Source organism: Xyrauchen texanus, chromosome 29 (assembly GCF_025860055.1).
Source record: "Xyrauchen texanus isolate HMW12.3.18 chromosome 29, RBS_HiC_50CHRs, whole genome shotgun sequence".
NCBI lineage: Eukaryota > Metazoa > Chordata > Actinopteri > Cypriniformes > Catostomidae > Xyrauchen > Xyrauchen texanus.
Window position 1 is genome coordinate 39,484,424 of NC_068304.1, and position 17,580 is coordinate 39,502,003.

Below are 17,580 nucleotides of genomic sequence, written 5' to 3' on the forward strand. Positions count from 1 at the left end.
GTGAGTGAGTGACTGACTGTGTGTGTGTGTGTGTGTGTGTGTGTGAGTGAGTGACTGACTGTGTGTGTGTGTGAGTGAGTGAGTGAGTGAGTGAGTGAGTGAGTGTGTGTGTGTGTGTGTGTGTGTGTGTGTGTGTGTGTGAGTGTGTGAGCAAGCGTGCATGCATATGTGAGTGTGTGTGAGTGAGTGACTGTGTGTGTGAGTGAGTGACTGACTGTGTGTGTGTGTGTGTGTGTGTGTGTGTGAGTGAGTGACTGTGTGTGTGTGTGTGTGTGAGCAACTGTGCATGCATATGTGAGTGACTGACTGTGTGTGTGTGTGTGTGTGTGTGTGTGTGTGTGTGTGTGTGTGTGAGCAAGCGTGTATGCGTACGTGAGTGTGTATGTGTGTGTTTGAGAGAGTGTGTGTGTGTGTGTGTGTGTGTGTGAATGAGTGAGTGAGTGAGTGAGTGAGTGTGTGTGTGTGTGTGTGTGTGTGTGTGTGTGTGTACCAGTTGTTTTTGGGATGACATCCACAGAAGGAGATGTTTTTCATTTGGAAGAAGTGACTACATCTGTCAAACTAGGAGGAAAGAGGAGAATAATAATATAAAATACACAATAAATGTTGTGATCTACATGTTCTCACAATACATACGAAGCTTGTATACAGTATATTAAGGGTGCACTCTTTGTAATTTTGTCCTCATTAAAACGTTTTACTGATAAACAAATGACGAGTATCTTTTAAAAATGTTTAATATTATACAGTAACACGACATGAAGACTGTTTAATTCAAAATGTCACATTAAGGTCATAAGACAAGACGAATACTACTCGCTTTCAAATACTGAGTGCACCTTTAAAATTTAAAGCCTCAAAATTACAATGATGTCATCATTTACACCATCATGTCGTTCCAAACCCATATGACTTTCCTTCCTTTGAAGGACACAATAGTAGAAGTTAGGTTGAATGTTCGCCGATGCATGGCCAGCACGTGGTAGCTGTAGCGCCCCTTGTGGCAACGCTGAGAATAACGCATCAATGCTTTGGGCCTTTAGGCTATCAATCCTTAAAGTCAACGTAACATCTCCTTTTGTGTACAGTGGAAATAAGCAATTCATACTGGTTTGGAACAACATGAAGGTGAGTAAAAGCTGACAGAATGTTTTTTTTTGGGGGGTCCAATTAAGCTCCCCCTCTCTCACCTCTCCTGAAAAGTCGTACTCATCGTCCAAACTCATGACAAGTTTGACCCCCTGTAGGCTTATTTCCAGCTCACAGATTGACGGGGGATGGAGATGCACCGTCCTCTTCCTCGCCATAGCAATCTGAAAGACAAACACGTTACTTCTGGTTTGCTCCCGGTAATACCTCACAAAAGTTTGGCATTTCCTGTTTATTGTACCTTCTGCATGGCAGCACAAAGGATGCCGTTGCCTTGGTGATAAGGAACTTCCACCGACCCCAGGAACTGCACTCGGAAACTCTCCATCCAAGCAGTGTTCCTCTTCATTGCTATGGAAACACACATATACAGATGGTGCTGACTCCCCAGAAAGTGCTTTCACATAGAAACTAGATGTTTAATAATTCCAGATAATTCCAAACGCCTGTTTTCATAGAAATCACTTTTCTATTGTACATAATTACAGATGCCTGTATTTTTGGAATTAATCCTTCTTCTGAACCATTAAAGACTGCTGGAAACATTTCCATATAGCATTTTTTAATTTTTTAACAATTTCTATATAAACACAATATGTATGTGTGTGAGTGAGTGTGTGTGTGATTGAGTGTGTGTGTCTATTAGTGAGTGTGTGTGTGTGTGTGAGTGTGTGTGAGTGTGTGTGAGTGAGTGAGTGAGTGAGTGAGTGAGTGAGTGTGTGTGTGTGTGTCAGTGAGTGTGTGTGTGTGTATATATATATATTCTATTAATCTATTTAAGATTTCAAAAACATAAAAAAAAATTTTTTTTAGCTTACTCATCATGTCTTTTGTTTGGCAGACGACCTCATGAGCGTAGTACGCTGGGAAAATCCCTCTTGCCCCTGTGCGCATATTGTACCCACAATACCAATAATCATCTTCCTCTTCCTCAACAAAGAGTGGATCATCAACATCCAGCTCCAGTTCATCTGCATGACGTGGGATGAACCTGCGGCGTGGACATTAAAAGCATTCGTGTTATTTGCATCAGACTTTTTGAGCTGTTTTAACATTTACTGGGAAAGAAATAATCAAAAACAGTTCAAGTGATCTGACCTGATTTACTTCAGGGTTTGAGACCCTTATTAAACATTATTGGGGCTTTGTGCACACTATGGACAGCATTACTCACCTGAAGACCGCTCTGTGAGTCTGGTCTCTTTCTTCTCCATTTATCGTGCACGAGAAAAGCCCAAATGACTCTGTACCTACAACACATAGAGCATATGCATTATCCCAAACCTGGATTCATACTGAGGTATAACACTGCATCTTAAACAGGCACTGCAATTTACCAGAGACAAGTATTTTTATATGTGTCCACACTGAATGTGAAAATGCTGTGGGACGATATTTAATATAGAAATAGGTGGAGTGGGATATAGGACCAATGAGATGTCACTGAGTGTTTTAAACGGAGCGTATAAACAAATATATGTTGTTGCCCATTGCTTGCTGCGGTGGCGACTGGTTAGGGTATTTCAAACCCCCTTTAGAAGCAGGTCATCTGATGTAATCTCATTATGACTATTAAAAACCCTTTCTGTTCAGTGAGGCAGCCTCCTAAACGACTTTAAATGATCATCTAAATCTCTTAAGCTGTAATAAAATAGGCTTAAAATGGCAACGTGATTGGGAGTGGATTTAATTTGATGCAAACTGTATTTTCTTACATTTGTATTTAATATACAAATTAGTTTCCCCATTGGTGCATATCAAGCGTGCCGCACAAGCCCTGAAAAGTGAAGCCAAAACGTCTCGATCGCCCCCCGGTGGCTGGTCCTAGTATAGGTCATAAGCCCCGCCTCCCCATGTTATTCAACGGGACGTGAGACCAACTAAACAATTAAATTACACTTCACATATCTTTTTTCCAAAGATAGTTTCTGTCATTTACTGTCGTTCCTATCACGTTGATGTCATTTCAAGTGTTTGTTTTCAAAATAAGTTTGTTTTTAGTTATTTGATGCTATAAAAACGGTGCTGTGACATCATGATTGACAGCTGTGATTGACAGGTTCTCTGAGCGAAGTAGTCACTGAAGCACCAACTTTTTTTCGGGATCTTCGGAGGACTGAGGAGATTGGAGCTTTAAATGTAATATCTAAATTTCTATAATTAATTATTTCACACCGTCATAAGTCAAAAGTCAAAAGTGCAGGGGCGTGTGCTTGCGATTGATTCAGCGAGAGTGAGGGCGGGGCCTTGATTTCACAGCTTTACTTCCTGCTCACTACTGCGCAGGTCTGGTCCCGAAATCGCAACTGCGCAGACTCAAGTCCCAAGATGTCAGCGCCATATCGGGACACTGGCGGCTTCAGTTCTCACCAATGGAAATGAGCGAAGGGGCGTCGGCCATCTTTTTTTACAGTCTATGGTGCATATTAAAGGGATAGTTCGCCAAAAAAGAAATTCAGCACAACACATAGTTGATGTTAGGCAGAATGTTAGTCTGAGTCACCAGATTATGCCTTACATCTCCTTTTGTGTATCATAAATGAACGAAAGTAATACAGGATTGAAACAACACGAGAGTGCGTAAGTGATGACAGAATTTTCCAAAGAGTGCAAACAAAAACATCTGACAGATAATTACCACTAAGACATCTTTTAAAGAAAACAAATATATTGCATGAGGAATTTTACACAATATGATACAAGAATACAGCTAAGAATAAGGATCTGTACATTAATATATAGCATATAGGTCTACACTGAATTAAAATGGCTTTTTGAATTTACCATTCTTTTATACAAGTTTGACATTTTGTAAGAAAAGTTGAAAATTCTCGTTCTTTTTTTTTTTTTTTTTTTTTTAAGTCTTCTCATTTCCTTTGAGTTAACTCAGTCATGTAATTCAATTAAAGAGAACCAGTGTCGCCAACTAGTTTCAATGGAAAGTAGCTAAAGCCTGTCCCCTAGATGATCTCATATGGTAATTAATATATTCGTGACATCACCGCATCTCATTTGCATTTTGCATAATGTCCGCCCTTTACATATGTGCTTCTGTGTGCTTATCGTACATATTGTAATACCATATTAATTCCCAATATCTATCAATCACGTTAGAAATTTAGAAGTGACGGTAACTTATATTTTCTCTCACAAAGCGGTCAGTCATACAAACCACTCTGTGCATATTTACAAAAATCGAAGTGCATGTTTAGAGTTCACAAACAGATATGAACACCCGTCTAAAAATCTCCTGTGATTAAGTGCATGAAAAGAATGAAAATAAACGGTCAAATTAAACTCTTTAAATGTAAAACTAAAGGGGAGCGAACAATACAGATTCGTGGTTGGTCCTTGACAACGCCGTTTGCACGTGCACAGCTCATTCACGTCTATGTCAGCTGACGTGCGGTCGACTGATTAAGCTGCACCGCCTTCTCGTCTGCTCACCTCTGGGCAGGAAAGCAAGACCACACTCTCGCGGGGCAGTATTGGCGACTTTCTTCTACGGTAGTAGCTACGGTTCGTCCAAAAAGTCGCTAGATTTGTCGCTAATCGCTGTTTTAAAGTCGATAAAGAGGTCTGAAAAGTCGCTAAATCTAGCGACAAAGTCGCTAAGTTGGCAACACCGATGAGAACGATGTTTATCATAGTTAGAAGCAACACTAATCTCCATGATGGTGACTTCAAATAAAACACCATCATTTACCACAAAACCACATGAGAATTGTAAACACAAGCACAACCCTTATTATATTATCAACAACAACTATTTATGCTCCACATAAGCCCCAAGTTAAGGAGTTCAAGTACCTCGGGGTCTTGTTCACGAGTGAGGGGACAATGGAGCGGGAGGTTGGCCGGAGAATCGGGGCAGCGGGGGCGGTATCGCACTCGCTCTATCGCACCGTTGTCACAAAAAGAGAGCTGAGCCGGAAGGCAAAGCTCTCGATCTACCGGTCAATTTTTGTTCCTACCCTCACCTATGGTCATGAAGGCTGGGTCATGACCGAATCAACTAGGTCGCAAGTACAAGTGGCCAAACTGGGTTTCCTCTGAAGGGTGGCGGGCTTCTCCCTTAGAGATAGGGTGAGGAGCTCAGTCATCCGTGAGGAGATCGGAGTAGAGCCGCTGCTCCTTTGCGTCGAAAGAAGCCAGTTGAGGTGGTTTGGGCATCTGGTAAGGATGCCCCCTGGCCGCCTCCCTAGGGAGGTGTTTCAGGCACGTCCAGCTGGGAGGAGGCCTCGGGGAAGACCCAGGATTAGGTGGAGAGATTACATCTCCACACTGGCCTGGGAACGCCTTGGGGTCCCCCAGTCAGAGCTGGTTAATGTGGCTCGGGATAGGGAAGTTTGGGGCCCCCTGCTGGAGCAGCTGCCCCCGCGACCCGACTTCTGATAAGTGGTTGAAGATGGATGGATGGATGGATAAGCCCCCATACCTTGCCGGGGCATATATAACTGAATATTCGGGGGCAAGACCTTGTGGCCACTACCCAAACACAGCTTTGCTGAAACAACTCATTTTTTTCTGCTTGACTTAAATAGCTTAAATAAGTTTGCTCAAAACACAGAGAATACATTTAAAAACAACATATTATTATCGAGTAAAATAAAAAATAAAAACTATTAAAATGAATAAAAAAAGACCCAAGTTTGATAGCATACGATTATGGCCAACTTCATGTCTTTCAGTGCGTGTGTATGAGTATGTAGGGCTAAAATCCCACTTACTGGAGGATCGTGATGTGCCGTTGACAAACACATTGAGGAACTTTTTGGAGAAAGGCATATCTGCCTCAGGGGACGAGTCTTCTTCAGAGGAGCTTAAAAGCAGATTGGGTCTCATGCCTCCAACTATCTGGCCCCGCCTATAAAAGTATTCATCTTCATCAACCGCCTCTTCGTCACAGATCGTTGAGAGTCCATCGCTGTCCTCGCTAAGTACAGAGGTGCAGCGCTTAAGGCTCACCAGCTCAAGCGTTGTGTTTTCATCTACCACAAGGGTGTACTTCATCGAATCATACGCCAAGGAGTCATCGACTGGCCGCCCATGTACATGCTCAGAAGTAACGTTCCTCAACTCTCGCACACTCTCATCAATAGGTGGGGAACTGTCCAAGTAAGTCTCGTTTCCATATGGTGAAGGTACCTTATGAAGATCCTCCCGAAAAGGAGATGTATCCTGTTCATCATTATCGGTTGAGTAAGTGAGACTGAAACAGTGATTGGTCTGTGCTGTCGGGAGATCCAGCGTGAGGCTGTTTTTCACCTCCGTGATTCTCTGCAAACTGAGTTCATCGACGCTCGTCTCCCGCCCCTCATCCTTGTCGCTGGTGATGCTCTCGCTCAAGCTAGGAGAGTCGAGCTCCTTCATTCTCTCCATCATCAAGTCATTATTTGGCCGCTCTTCTTCCTCCTTTTGTTTGTTTTTTGAGGATTGTTTGGATGCAAGTTCCTCAGATTCGTAATTCTTTAGGTTGCTCATATACAGACAAGAGTCTGTTCTCTTACCATCCATACAGAAGGCTTCTTTCTCCTTCTCCTTGTCCTCAGTAACCTTTGCTCTTTCAAAAGTCAGATCCTCTAACTTTTCAGATTTGCACCCATCTGTCTCGTTGAAAGCATCTGTTTCCAGGTCAGACGATGGTGAGATGGTGTCCGAGATGGAGGTTGAGCTTTTGAAGCAGTCTTCTGGGCAGTTGATTGGGTAGGAGCCTTCCGAGATCAACCTGTTGACCAGGTTGCTGAGAAGCCAAGGAGAGTCTGAGTTTTCACTGAGCTCGTCCTCCGACTCAGAGTCAGAATCGCCCTCGCTGTTGCCATCATAGTCATCCACTGAGGGCATGAGCTTGGGGCCGACCGGCAAGTAGAAGGAGCGTTTGAAGCTTTCGAGACTGTGGTCGGGCTCAATCTTGAGCAGCAACTGCTGAGAGCTGCTGTCCTCACAGAGGATGGCAGGGGGAAGAGTCTCGTCAGGATCAGCTTGGTGCTCGTAAACCTGTTCATCGTCTACATTCTGCAGACCTATCAGAGCTTGGCCGTCATCCAGTGGACTGGGATCTAGCGCTGGCGAATAGTCTTGCTTAATTGGCTCAGGATGGCCCAGAAGAAGGGATGCCTTCAGACCTATAATCCCACTGTCCTGCTTGGTGTCCAGCTCCTGGTCAAGTTCTGGGTCAGAGGTTGGGGAACTGGCTTCTTCAATGGAATTGGTGAGATGCGAGGAGCGTCCACTGCTGGATTCACTTGTCAGGTCTAGTTCTGTCTCTGAAATGGATGAAATCATGTTGCTAGCAAGAGGACCATCGCATGCAAATGCAGCCTCAATTTCACCTTCAATATCAGAGTCTGATCCAGGAGAACTAAGGTCATCGCTGTGACGGTCTGACTCTGTGTAGTGCTTGGCGTTCATATCAGCAATTCCAGGATCTGAGGAAGGAGATGTTGTGTCGTCCGCAGCATCAGGAGCAGCCACAGGCCTAGCCTGAAGCATATCTCGAGGTTCATCAACAGCATCAAGGATGTCTGATCGACTGGACGATACGTAGCTAGAGACAGAAACTAACTCGATGGGTTCGATGCAGGGAAACTCCACATAGCCCTCAGCGTCCATACAGGTTTGATCATAGTACTCCTTGCCCATGAAGTCAATGTCAAACTCTTTGTCCAGCTCCTCGTCCGACAGCGGTGTCTCAGCTTCGTTGCCAAGAGGTGCAGTTGAGGAGAAACATCTGCTGGTCCCGTCGTTTTCCAGCTCTGGGTCGTCAGCTGTCTCCGAGTTGACGGTGTAAGTGTCATTGGTAGGTCGAGAGCAGCAAGTTTGACGTTTGCCATGGCCATTCAGATCATGGTCAACCTCTGTGTCGGAGCACTGGGAAGTACAGTCATCTGTCGAGGGGACAAGCTCGCTTAGGGTGGTATCCTCAGTATCAGGTTTCACCTCAGTGACTTCAGAGCCGCCAGAGGAGTTATGTTGACAAAAGGAGCCTGATTAGAAAGACAAGAAATAATTGATCTCTTTAAAGGGTCAGCTTCGTAATATTTTTTTTCAATACAGTTTGTCTATTGGCATGTCTTCTTAAAGCCATTATCAACAGGGTCGGATATTTTTACCATATTCCGGTCTTTCTCGTCTGTTGCCCTCAAAGTCGTAGAGCAGGGGTCTGCCCGGTGACTGATGGAGACCACACTGTCCTGGTGGGTTTGAGGGTGTACCTTTGGCAGAGCCGGTGGTGCCTGGAGCCCCTGGACATATGGCAGTCACATGCGATCCATCTTCAAGGCAAGAGTGGTTTGGAGACAAACAGCCTGATACATAGAATGTGAAATACTTGGAGTTATTATTTTTGGGATCACTATCCCTTTAGGATTGCTGATAAGAAAACAAGTGAACATGAGCGAAGATTACCCTGTGACGTAAGGTTTCGAAGAGAATCCTGCCAGCTTGACTTTCGTGATGGTGCTTTACTGTTGTTGTTCAGAGAGTCCTGAGATTAGGATGAAAAGAAGAATTAAAATACCGCTACAACTGTAAAATATGTTCATATACTGATCGTTTAAGGGTAGCATATGTGTCTTAGATGTACCTGTGAAACTGGTACAGTCAGGTTTAGAGTAGTCGGACGGCTCTTAAGAGTGTCAAGAGTAGGGGAGGGGGGTGGAGATGCCGACAGTGAAGAAAGGGCGTCAGGATCTGCTTCCTCGTCATCATCATCTTCATCATCGATCATCTCGAACTCTTGGAAATCGTCTTGAAATGAGCACACAGGATGGTGGAAATCATTCTTTTCCAAAATCAGACAGTCCTGAAAGAAAGAAAGAAAGAAAGAAAGAAAGAAAGAAAGAAAGAAAGAAATTCAGTTTTACCCAAATAAAAGTAAACAAACAACTATCACTCTCAATTTCTTCATGACATCTTAGGAAGACAATATCAATAGGCAAACACTATAGCTGAAAACAGCAATTACGTTCAAGCACGCCAAAATATTGATGGAAATAGAAATACTGTTTGATAAAAGCCATAAGAAGAATTACTTAAAATGCAAATAATACTGCTTTAAAGTTTGACCAATAGATGATCTGAAAAAAACAGGCCCGCTCGGTTCTCCCGCTGGCCGGTCCACCCCTGATCAGCCCCAAAGTGTGTCGGCCCACCGGGAAAATGCCCGGTATGCCAGATTACCAGTCCAGCCCTGACGTAGATTGATAGCGGAAGAGAAAATATACCATTTTGTAGATATGTTTAATGTCAAATAAAACATATTTAGTCAGGGGTCGGCGGGGAAGGGTTGAAAAGTAAGAAGCCTTGGTGACTTGCACTCGTGAATTGTGCACAATAAGAACAGGAACTTTGCATTAAGAAATTAAATAAGATACATTTTGATTTCCTGTTGACTTTTAGAAGGAAAAACAGGTCATTGCACTTACATAAGCCTATAATGCCTTTTTTTTTTTTTACTTTAGCATTTAAATGTTGGATCACAGTGTAAAACACATCATTTCCTGTTGCCAGTAGGTGGTGCTATGACTATAACTGAATATTGGCATGTTGATGTATTCAGGCCGGGACTATTATCAAACATGTGAAGTTTGGGGCAGATTGGACATAGTATGTGTAAGTTATGACAACTTCCCTTTTCATGGAGAAACATAAAATTTTGTCAGACTGTCACGGCCACGGCGTGCAGCGACAACTCACTCAAAAGCTTTGCAATTTAACAAAAAAAAGGCCTTTAGATTAACCATTATTAGAATAACCAAATATGAAGAAGCAACAATTGAAGAGAAAAATCAAAATGGCTGACTTCCTGTTGAGTTTAGGTATTGGCGTAGATGAAACGTAGCACAAAGCACACATCGTTAAAGTTTTTAGGTGGCACTATCGAGCCATTTTGCCACACCTAATTCTGAAACCCATATCAGATGTAAATCATCGCCATCTCTGATGCGTGTGCAAAGTTTCATGAGTTTTCGAGCATGTTTAGGTCTCAAAAATGTGACATGTTTCATATCGAAATTTGTCAGGCCGCCACGGACACGTCCTTCAACGAAAACTCAAAAGCTTCGCAACGTAGCATCGCCAAGGCCTTTAGATTATAGTAACCAAATATGAAGTAGATCTGATGAAATCTCTAGGAGGAGTTTGTACATATACGAGACCTGGAAATGGCAAAAACTGAGCAAGAATTGAAGAGAAAAATCAAAATGGCTGAGTTCCTGTTGAGTTTAGGGCATGGGTCCAAGATACTTTTTTGTAGGTATTGGCATGTTACACGGGTGTACCGATTTTCATACATATAGGTGAAACATAGTGTAAAGCGCACATCGTTGAAAGTTTGTAGGTGGCGCTATCGAGCCATTTTGCCACACCTAATTCTGAAACCATATCAGATGTAAATCTTCACCATTTCTGATGCGTGTGCAAAGTTTTGTGAGTTTTGAAATAGAATCCCTGTATGAAATAAGTGTTTGTGTTTAGTGTGTTACTCCCTAACACAGGTTGGTTAGCAGATATTCACGATTGATGTCATTAAAAAGTCCCATACTGCATCAGACACATCAGGGCCTGAATCAATAAGCCATACTGTATCTATAGCAATCAATACCCCTGACCAGCAGCAGCCAAGCCCACAGATAACTGATAACTACACTTGAGAGAGAAACTCAATGCTCCAATGAAAGGGGGAGTGAATGAATGGTTTGTTGTCTTGCAGTGGAAATTAACCTCTTTAGTTCTCATATTTCCAAGGACGATGTTTCACCCCTGACTAGCACTGATTTTACTGCCCTGCTCAGAGACGGTGTCAGCATTACACCAGCAAAAACTGTTCTGCTGAGCCAGCCGAACCCACACAGAACTCATGAATGAATGCAGCGCACTCGACACTGACCGCATACTAACGGCAGATCTACAGAGACAGCAGAGGAAGAGAATAAAAGATGAAGAGGGTTTGAAGGTGAAGGAAATACTGCTGAAAGAGCATGCACACACACAAACAAACACTAAATGTAACATAACGGCCGTCTACTGCAGTAGATGTGGGAAAGAGGCGGTGCAGAACAAGAACTGTCTACACTAACTTAAAGGATATTAACTACAGCACTGCATGATCGAGGGCTGTTTAATATTTCAGAGGAAGACCTGGACATCACTCACTCAGTCAGTGTTACCTACAGAGCATCACTGTTAGTAAAAAAAAACATAGCCCTATATTTAAGGGGGCTTTCACACTGGGCACGTTTGCTCCGGCTGATTCCGAGCGGCGTTGGTCTGGTTTCACCCTCACTTGATTCTATCGAACCCAGGTCCATTTGCGTTCATTTTACGTCATCACAAACACGGATGGATGGATGGATTAACAGATGGATGAACGGATGGATGGATGGATGGATGGCTTTACAGATGGATTGACAGATGGATGATAGATGGATGGATGGATGGATGGATGGATTTACAGATGGATGGATGGATTTACAGATGGATGGATGGATGGATGGATGGATGGATTGACAGATGGATGGATGGATCGATTTACAGACGGATGGATGGATGGACAGATGGATGGATGGATGGATGGATGGATGGATGGATGGATGGATCGATTTACAGACGGATAGATGGATGGATGGACAGATGGATGGATGGATGGATGGATGGATGAATGGATTGACAGATGGATGGATGGATAGACAGTATTTATAGTGTTGATTGTACTTATTTGTCATTGTGGTGTCATTATGTTTTTGGGACTTTCAGGAATGTGTGGATCCTCGTGTGTTGTCGAAAATAAGCATGTGCAGGTTACTTTACTTCCTGAACGAGTGGGCACCCGAGTCGGAGTTGCTTTCACATTCACGGGTATCGTGCTACAGTTCCATTGCAACCGAACTCAGAACACCTCCTACAGGAAGTCTCGGGTTCGGTACCGTAGCGCGCACCACGGTCAGCATGACGCCTTTTACATTACCAATTTTTCATGCCAACCGTGTTCTGTTTCGAACTAAACTGCCAGTGTGAAAGCACCCTAAATCAGCCTCATTATGTGACTGTGAAAAGATTTTTGCCAACCGAAATGTTGTGCCTTATTAAGTTTCAGCAGTATTTCCTATGAGATTTCCAGCAGGGGGCGCCAAAAGCGAGTGAAATGATATCATACGCAGATTGGTATCAGTATAACATTTCCTGATCGGTGCACCACTAGTTATTGTGTTTTGAAGCAGTGTTGGTTTATGTTTCAAATTATGCAAAAGCAAAATGTGCATAAAACTACACTCACACACACACACACAGACACATGCATACACATGCAACGTTTCAAAAGGAAAACACCTCACCCTCTTGTCTTTGATCTCTCATTATGAGCAGTTTAGACAGCCTCTATTATGCCTCGTTTCATGCTGCTTAGCTAATCCCTCCACACACGCACACACACACACACACACACACACACACACACACACACACACTCACACACAAACAATAAACTGCAAATTTTCTTACACACATACACATCAAAAAGCCTCACTCGTCTAACTCTCACTCATAAGATAGAAAGAGAAAGAGAGGGAGTTTGGACGGATGGAGTCGTTCGTTGGAAATTCTTTGTCGAAGAATCATTAAAAAAAAACTTGTTGTACGAGCAGCCTCAGAGACACACCTGTCTTGTTTCGAAGGTCGCACCCTTTGAAGGCAGCGGTATACCAAGCGTCCTCGTTTAAACAAGGCGACCTTTGTAGGACAAATGGAAACAGAACTTATCATGGCTGCTATGACAGTGCGGCGCTCTTTAACAAGCGCGAGCGCTTTGAGTGAGAAGGGAACAAAGTCCCTTTGGAAGGGAATGCATGAGGTACATTTTAGGAGAGTTATAATGATGTAGAGAGAAACGAAAATAGATGTGCACTTTTAGTAGGGCTGGGTATTGATACAGATTTCTTCTCTCAATGTCGATGGGTTTATATCAGTAATAATGTCCATTTTGCTTATATATATCTGTACAGGGGACCTTTTAACTAAGTTCATTAGGAAAATATAATATTTTATGACTTTTCGTCATTTTGGTCACATTTTGGCTTTTTAAAAATGAACAAATAAATGTATTCAGTCAATAAATAAGATATTAGGGGCATGGGTAGCTCAGCGAGTATTGACGCTGACTATCACCCCTGGAGTCGCGAGTTCGAACCCCAGGGCGCACTGAGTGACTCCAGCCAGGTATCCTAAGCAACCAAATTGACCCGGTTGCAAGGGAGGGTAGAGTTACAAGGGGTAACCTCCTTGTGGTCGCTATAATGTGGTTTGCTCTCGGTGGGGCGTGTGGTGAGTTGTGTGTGGATGCCGCGGAGAATAGCGTGAAGGTCTTCACACGCACTAGGTCTCCACTGTAATGCGCTCAACAAGTCACGTGATAAGATGCGCCGATTGACGGTCTCAGACACGGAGGCAACTGAGAATCGTCCTCCGCCACCCAGATTGAGGCGAGTCACTACGCCACCATGAGGACTTCGAGCGCATTGGGAATTGGGCGTTCCAAACTTTCGTCTGAAAACTGTTTGCAAGAATAATGTCGTCTATGAGAACGCATCTCAGGAGGTGCTGTGAGTTTAGTTCGCATTATTTCCACACGGTTAGCATTGTGAACGCAACTCTGCAGTCATACAAAATACAAAACACGTTCACCTTGAATTTTCTTTTCTTTAGGCAGCATTAACTGTATTACCAAAATGCAATACAAACAGAAATTCGATAAGAGAACACATTTGGCAGCATGATTTTGGGAACACAAGGGAATTTATTAGGCTTATTTATTTTCATTATTATTGTCTTTGCATTAGTAATTGTCTTTAGTTCTTTATCTGTAAGGTTTTAGTAATTTTCCATCTGTTGCCGTTGACATTGGCATGATGGCAAATGGAGCCAATGGAGATCGAGGTGGTTTAATATGATTGTTTTGATCACTTCATTATTTTATATCTTTTTTTATTTAGTTTAAAGTGCGATTTGAATTTAGTGATTTCCTCTCATTGTAGTGGAGGGTTGCGTATTGAGTGAAAGATCGATCTTGGGATTTAAGAATCGATTTCATTCAAATGAAGATCGTGATGCATCGGAAAAACTATATTTTTAGCCACCCCTAACTTTTGGTCTATAATACTTTATTTTAATCATATATTACAAAAATGATACATATTATATACTCTGCACCCATTTACTGAGGTACTTCAACTTGGGAATTAAATCATATTTTCATCAGAGCAAAGAATTGTGCAAGGGTTGCGTGTGCCAAAGGATACACCTCATGTAACAAAAACAGGTCTCGATGAGTACTGAAAAGGAATTATTGGTACTCATACTCCGCCTCTAAATAAATGGTATCTGGACATCCGTATATAAATCTAGAAGGTTTCTTACATAACCACTCATGGCACATTCTAGACACAGAGGAAATGTTCTGTCCAGACAAGGGACAGGCCCTTCAAACACAATGCAGTGCTCCTTTCACGTGATATAATCCTGTGAGACAAGCGTGTGTGCAGAATTAGTGCCGTTAGCTGTGGCTAAAACATCATGTGGACTGACACACTGCATGGACTCTGCTGCCCCTTTCAGATCATCCAACCAATAAATAAAATACCAGCTTGTGGAAAACCCAATCACCATCCGGAACCAACAAATCAATATGCCTATGAACTGAACAATTGCCGAGGTCACCACATGCTTTGATGCCCACTGACTGAGATTAAGGGAACAGAATCGCTGCATTTAAATCAATCTGACACAAAAAAGGCACGTGAAGAGCTGCAATCGATGCATGCATGTTTGAAAATTTCTCCAGAGAATACTGAGGAATAATGGAGAGGAGAGATTCTGCATAGCAGTAAACTTCACCGGGTCATCAACCCTTCTGCTAGAGCTGTGGCACGCGGCCACTGCAGTAAAACATTTACAATCTCTTGTTGCAACAAACTATCAGGATCAGAGAATGATGATGCTCAGGACCTAGATGCAGAGTGATAAATAAGGAGATTCATTATTCTAAAAACGAAGGCAAAATCCAACATAAGGGGAAAAAACAAACATAAACTGCCCCGTAGGGGAAACAGAAAATCCAGGCTGGGGCACAGGAATGACCGGGCCGGGCTGGGGATGAAACAGGACCGAATAATTGGACCAACTGGAACCAACAAACACACAAGACCGACTGGACAACAACATGAACTGGCACTGGACAGCACACACGAGAAGGCTAAAATAGGGATAGAAATCAAATGGGTTAACAGGGGACAGGTGAGGCAAATGAAATAATACTAAACAAACAAGGAGGCGGGGTATGACGTAAGACCAAGAGACACGCGGCAATGCAGAAATAAAACAAAGACACGTGCTCTCACAAGACAACAAAACACCCGAATGGCATGAGCGCACATCGCTAAGACAATAAGGCAATACACGCTCATGCCAACCGACAAACAAGATTAGAGAATGCGTAGCAATGGCAAACAAAGCGACTTGTAGAACAGAATAGAATGTTTCCTTAAGTAGAATAGAATGTTTCCTTAAGTAGAACAGAATAGAATGTTTCCTCAAGTAGAACAGAATAGAATGTTTCCTTAAGTAGAATAGAATAGAATGTTTCCTCAAGTAGAATAGAATAGAATGTTTCCTCAAGTAGAACAGAATAGAATGTTTCCTCAAGTAGAATAGAATAGAATGTTTCCTTAAGTAGAATAGAATGTTTCCTCAAGTAGAATAGAATGTTTCCTTAAGTAGAACAGAATAGAATGTTTCCTCAAGTAGAATAGAATAGAATGTTTCCTTAAGTAGAACAGAATAGAATGTTTCCTTAAGTAGAATAGAATGTTTCCTCAAGTAGAATAGAATAGAATGTTTCCTCAAGTAGAATAGAATAGAATGTTTCCTTAAGTAGAACAGAATAGAATGTTTCCTTAAGTAGAATAGAATGTTTCCTCAAGTAGAATAGAATAGAATGTTTCCTTAAGTAGAACAGAATAGAATGTTTCCTTAAGTAGAATAGAATGTGTCCTCAAGTAGAATAGAATAGAATGTTTCCTCAAGTAGAACAGAATAGAATGTTTCCTTAAGTAGAATAGAATAGAATGTTTCCTCAAGTAGAACAGAATGGAATGTTTCCTCAAGTAGAATAGAATAGAATGTTTCCTCAAGTAGAATAGAATGTTTCCTCAAGTAGAATAGAATAGAATGTTTCCTTAAGTAGAACAGAATAGAATGTTTCCTCAAGTAGAACAGAATAGAATGTTTCCTCAAGTAGAATAGAATAGAATGTTTCCTTAAGTAGAATAGAATGTTTCCTCAAGTAGAATAGAATAGAATGTTTCCTTAAGTAGAACAGAATGTTTCCTCAAGTAGAATAGAATAGAATGTTTCCTCAAGTAGAACAGAATAGAATGTTTCCTCAAGTAGAATAGAATAGAATGTTTCCTTAAGTAGAATAGAATGTTTCCTCAAGTAGAATAGAATAGAATGTTTCCTTAAGTAGAACAGAATAGAATGTTTCCTCAAGTAGAATAGAATAGAATGTTTCCTCAAGTAGAACAGAATAGAATGTTTCCTCAAGTAGAATAGAATAGAATGTTTCCTTAAGTAGAATAGAATGTTTCCTCAAGTAGAATAGAATAGAATGTTTCCTTAAGTAGAACAGAATAGAATGTTTCCTTAAGTAGAACAGAATAGAATGTTTCCTCATGTAGAACAGAATAGAATGTTTCCTTAAGTAGAACAGAATAGAATGTTTCCTCAAGTAGAATAGAATAGAATGTTTCCTTAAGTAGAATAGAATGTTTCCTCAAGTAGAATAGAATAGAATGTTTCCTTAAGTAGAACAGAATAGAATGTTTCCTTAAGTAGAACAGAATAGAATGTTTCCTCAAGTAGAATAGAATAGAATGTTTCCTTAAGTAGAATAGAATGTTTCCTCAAGTAGAATAGAATAGAATGTTTCCTTAAGTAGAACAGAATAGAATGTTTCCTTAAGTAGAACAGAATAGAATGTTTCCTCAAGTAGAATAGAATGTTTCCTCAAGTAGAACAGAATAGAATGTTTCCTCAAGTAGAACAGAATGTTTCTTCAAGTAGAATAGAATAGAATGTTTCCTCAAGTAGAACAGAATGTTTCCTCAAGTAGAATAGAATAGAATGTTTCCTTAAGTAGAACAGAATAGAATGTTTCCTCAAGTAGAATAGAATGTTTCCTCAAGTAGAACAGAATAGAATGTTTCCTCAAGTAGAACAGAATAGAATGTTTCCTCAAGTAGAATAGAATGTTTCCTCAAGTAGAACAGAATAGAATGTTTCCTCAAGTAGAACAGAATGTTTCCTCAAGTAGAATAGAATAGAATGTTTCCTTAAGTAGAACAGAATAGAATGTTTCCTTAAGTAGAACAGAATAGAATG

The 17,580-nt window shown here is 41.6% G+C and overlaps 1 protein-coding gene across 1 annotated transcript in view; it reads right to left on the minus strand.

The window, feature by feature from the left end:
- LOC127622728 (C-Jun-amino-terminal kinase-interacting protein 2-like) overlaps window positions 1-17,580 on the minus strand; it is a 41,479-nt gene that overhangs the window by 4,216 nt on the left and 19,683 nt on the right. Inside the window, exons 3-11 of the mRNA XM_052096780.1 lie at window positions 8,735-8,953; window positions 8,557-8,635; window positions 8,262-8,456; window positions 5,880-8,135; window positions 2,324-2,399; window positions 1,968-2,140; window positions 1,391-1,500; window positions 1,191-1,313; window positions 491-561 (exon numbers count right to left, since the gene is read on the minus strand). Coding sequence (XP_051952740.1) covers window positions 491-561; window positions 1,191-1,313; window positions 1,391-1,500; window positions 1,968-2,140; window positions 2,324-2,399; window positions 5,880-8,135; window positions 8,262-8,456; window positions 8,557-8,635; window positions 8,735-8,953 — 3,302 coding nt within the window. The remainder of the gene's footprint in view (window positions 1-490; window positions 562-1,190; window positions 1,314-1,390; window positions 1,501-1,967; window positions 2,141-2,323; window positions 2,400-5,879; window positions 8,136-8,261; window positions 8,457-8,556; window positions 8,636-8,734; window positions 8,954-17,580) is intronic.